At 34.7% G+C, this 4,777-nt stretch overlaps 1 protein-coding gene across 2 annotated transcripts in view; it reads left to right on the plus strand.

Annotated features, from left to right (window-relative positions):
• The window catches only part of LOC106109712 (putative cyclin-dependent serine/threonine-protein kinase DDB_G0272797/DDB_G0274007), a 13,513-nt gene extending 8,959 nt beyond the window's left edge, over positions 1 to 4,554 (plus strand). Inside the window, exons 3-5 of one of the 2 annotated variants that reach the window (XM_013291315.1) lie at positions 248 to 483; positions 2,169 to 3,333; positions 4,272 to 4,554. In XM_013291315.1, coding sequence (XP_013146769.1) covers positions 248 to 483; positions 2,169 to 3,333; positions 4,272 to 4,490 — 1,620 coding nt within the window. In that variant the 3' untranslated portion in view covers positions 4,491 to 4,554. The remainder of the gene's footprint in view (positions 1 to 247; positions 484 to 2,168; positions 3,334 to 4,271) is intronic. The other variant, XM_013291322.1, reaches the window with a different exon arrangement.
• The last annotated feature ends 223 nt before the right edge of the window (positions 4,555 to 4,777 follow it).

Below are 4,777 nucleotides of genomic sequence, written 5' to 3' on the forward strand. Positions count from 1 at the left end.
CATGTGATACAACATCGTGTTTTAAAATACAGGTGGCGCCATCTAGTTTTGTACGTAGAACAACAGGTTTCAGTAAATGTTTGTTACAGTACATATATAAACATGATTAAAAGTTTTCTTGAACTGCAGCTGCATAAAAAAAACTTTGATATCTGAAAAGTACCATAGAGTAGCTAGTTAGTTAGAACAGGTTAAGTAAAGGAGTGGGTATGCACTAAAAAGATTAAATATAAAATTTATTTTCCAGTTAGACGCAGCGAAACAGCATGTCCAACTATCGGATTCATATTTACCGGTAGCGATGCAAGTGATAGCACATCTCACAGACCAGATGGCGTTTGAAGTTAAAGAAGAGGCAACGACAACGAAGCCGACCAAGCCGACAACGAAACCGACAACGCCTAAACCTTTGTACGTCACATCTGATTACTTTGACACATTGAGACCCAGATTTGAAAGGTGGTGGATGTCTGGCAATAAGAGGTGAAGGTCCTCTCAACGGATTTATGTCTTTAATAGGTTCTTGGCTGTGCTATAATTGTCTTGTTACTTGTTACTCCCAATGTTACTTCTTACTAATATATTAAATGCGAATGTTTAGTTGGATGGATATTTGTTAGAGTTGAGCCCAAAGGGCTAAATGGATCTTGCATAGATGTAGAGGATAGTCTGTAAGAACGCATACTTACTTTTGTTTTTTTAATAACACGCAGACGGGGTGCAGGCAAAAGCAAGTATTATCTAATTTCAAATTGATAAATCATGATGTTTGATTGTTTTTAATACAAATAAGACTTGATGCTATAATGGCACATTAATGTGATATTCTTATAAGATTTTCGATGACTTTATGATCAAAAATATATGGGAAACTAATTTTCGTAAATACAATAACAAATCGTAAGGTGGTGGATATCAAATGACATTTCAAGGTTAAGATCTACTCTGTGGTTTTTTGTTCTTTTTAAACGGACCTATCGTTTTTGTTTTATTTTAGGTTATAAAAGGTGAGGCGGCTAACATTTTTATTTTATTAACACACGATTGGCTAATGGCTTTTAGTTTTTATATATGTAATAATTCACCTTCTTTTCTTTTTGTTTCGTGTTATTTACATCTAATTGTGACCTTTATTATCTCTTTTATTCTCTTGTTTGAATTAAATATTCAAACAAGAGATTGTTGTAAGAATGCAGAATGACTAATGACTAACATTTTAAGATTAAAGTATAATCTCGATTGCCATCTCTTTCATTATCTATAAAACAAATAGAGATAGATGTTCTAGCAGTAGACACCTACCTTCTTTACTTTGTATTCAAAAATTTATTGATATCGAGATGCCGCTTCAATTCATCCAATTCAAAGGAACAAAGATCGCTCGGAAAATGTCAGTTATATTTAGAATCGAACATCTTCAAAAGGCTTTACAATTTCAACAGATTATAATTCAATTGACTGGAGAAGTGTCGACGTGTTTTTCCGTACGAAATATAACGAATACGAAAGGCAAAATAAAAGAAGGAAAATCAACGCCTTTCAGAACAGACAAAAAATACTGACGATTTTTTATTTCATTGTACTTTCATTGTACAAATTCTGTTTCAATAATTTCGACCTTGATTTAAATTTCCTCCCTTGCGAATGAAAATATATGAAGAGCGTCGGTGGCTCAGTGGTTTGAACACTTGATTTGTAATCCACAGGTCTTGGGTTCGAATCCCGCCGCCGTGTACCAATGTGATTTTCGATTTTTAGAATTTTCATATGTACATAATTTACCCTACGTTCTTACGGTGAAGGAAAACATCGTGATGCAACCTGCACATATCGGCGAAGAAATTCAAAGATATGTGTGAAGTCAACCAACCCGCACTTGGCCAGCGTGGTTGACTATGGCCTAGTCACCCCGTTTTAGGGTAGGCTCCGAGCCCCTCGGTGGGGACGTATAGTGAGCTGGTGATGATGATGATGATGATGAATGAAAATAGCTTTTTGTTATGGTCATTATTGCGTAAGTATTGGGTCTAAATACCCAATGTAATATATTCAGTTGTTTTTAATCCGTAGTTGTCTATACTGATATACAGCCTTTTATATCGAAGAAAATAACTGTCGTAAGCAATTATTAATGATTTATAATTACATTTTTATGTTTAACATTCCAGAGATGTGACAACACCCTTCCATCGGCCTGGATACTACGCTCCTTCAGCGCCACCCAAGCCCTCCGAAAGGATTAAAGCTCAAAAACAGCAACAGTACAAGTTCCAAAGCCCTCCACAGAACCAACAACAAAATAATATTCCGGCACCGAATCAACAATTCAATAGTCCACCACCAAATCAACAATACAATGCTCCACAACAGAATCAACAACAGTACAATATTCCTCCACAGAATCAACAACAGTACAATATTCCTCCACAGAATCAACAACAGTACAATATTCCTCCACAGAATCAACAAGAGTACAATATTCCGCCACAAAGTCAACAAGAGTATAATATTCCGACACAGGGTCAGCAACAGTATAATGTTCCAACCGAAAATCAACAATACAACATTCCGACTCAGAACCAACAACAATACAATAACCAACCAGAGACTCAGCAACAATATGTCTCCTCAACACAAAACCAGCAACAACCCTTTACAACACAATATCAGCAACAATATAACATTCCGACGCAAAGTCAACAACAATATGAAATCTCGCAACAGTATAACACTCAGACACAAAATCAACAATACGATTTCCCGCCACAGATTCAACAACAATACAATGCTCCATTCCAAAACCAACCATTCAACGTCACACAGAATCAACAAACCAACTTCTACTCTCAACAATACAATCCATTGATCCAAAATCAGCAATACCCACAACAAAACCAACAATACGGGGTCATGACATTCGACTTTCCACAATACAACCCAATCCAACCCCAAAACGTAAGAAGTGAAGAGCCATTATTGTCTGCACATCATGAAGAAGTTAAGCCATTATTAGAACCGACACCTGATGCATCTCATTTATTACCACCTCATTTTGAATCCGACTTCGACAAGATTTCAAGTCGCTCTAAAGGTTTTGACTTGGACGAAATATCTGAAGATAATCTTCAGTATTTGTCCAAAAATGTAAGAGAAATGATCAGAATGGCATACGATCCAAATGATGATCGTTTAGTTGACGTTTGGGAAGGACTGAGAGCGAATCCAGCAGAACCAGGTCCTAAAGGGAAACTATCGTCCTCAAACCTACGTCTGTTGCTTTTGTACGATCTTTTGAGCAGAGAAGCGAAGAGACAGCGACTCTCAGACTATAGTGTAAGTAAAGAATTATTGTGCTTTAGTAAACCATGCAGATAAACACCTCTTCCTATGAAAGGATAATTTTACTAATATTATTAATGTGAAAGTTAAGATGGATGGATGTTTGTTAGTTTGTAGCCTAAACTACTAAGCGGATCGCGATGAAATTTTACATAAATGTAGAGTACAGTCTGGAAGAATACATAAGCTACTTACTCGCTTTTGTTTTTTTTATACCACACGGATGTAGTTGCGGACGAAAGCTAGTAACTTATAAAGCAAGAGTTACTCAATTCGTCTGTATAATTTTTAAGTAAAACGATTTTAAACCCTTTACAAGGGTTATATTATTTAAATCGAAATAATAAAACACGAAAATAATGTTTGTTAGACTCGATTTAGAAAATTATCATATTATTTCTGTTCTTTTTACTTTGTAAGCTTGTTTGCATTTTACGTAGGTTGAAACATCTTTTAATAAAAATGTTTTATACAAATAACTTCATGGAATCTGCCCACGCTGTACTTTTAATAAGATAGCATGAAGTATTCCTTGAATAATAAGAACTATTTCAATAGATAAAGTTTATTGTAGTTTATAGGTCAATAAATAGAAAGATATTTATGTGAGTATTTTAAAAAGAATTATAGATTATTCTCTTGTCTAAGACTTTATAATGAATTACCATTAAATGTACATAATCTGGAAGAAACATAGGCTACTTATTAAGATAAAATCTAGTCTTACTAATCTTACTTGTATTATAAATGCGAAAGTTTAGATGGATGGATGTTTGTTAGAGATTTTAACCTAAACTGCTGAACGGATCTCGATAAAATTTAGTACAGATGTAGAACATAATCTGGAAAAACACATAGATTAATTAATTCCACGCGGACGTAGTCGCAGGGGAAAGCTAGTATACATATAAAGTTTTCATTTATCTTTTCAGGGTTTCTCTCCAGATGTAATGAAAACTCTGGTAGAGTCATCTAGCGGCGGTGCAAGAGAACAGTTAAGAATGGCTCTATCTAAAATGGTCGACCGTCACGATTGTGAACATGAATACGCGAACAACCGCGCTAAGGAAATGGTAGCGGAACTTGCGAAAGACGAGTCCAAATTATCTTCAGAGATCAGATATCTCCAGCCTTTAGTTTATAAGTACTAGTGATTTTCGCATTTATTTCTTGTCTGCATTTATAAGCTAAGCCTAAGTTACTAAATTACTAAATTACTAAATATATACAAAGTTTTATAAGAAGATTTTTCTTATTTCTTAAAAAAAGCTGTTTTTTATAATTTTTGATGTTTTTTACCGTAATATATGCTACTGATTAAGTCAGATAATGGATTCACACCTTTACATATACTCGTAATTTAACTGCTCATGATAAACGCATCTTATACTCAGCTTTAACGAGGTGTGTAATGTATAAGGCACTTTATGTTAAGGAG

Source organism: Papilio polytes, unplaced genomic scaffold (assembly GCF_000836215.1).
Source record: "Papilio polytes unplaced genomic scaffold, Ppol_1.0 DF824269.1, whole genome shotgun sequence".
Classification (NCBI taxonomy): domain Eukaryota; kingdom Metazoa; phylum Arthropoda; class Insecta; order Lepidoptera; family Papilionidae; genus Papilio; species Papilio polytes.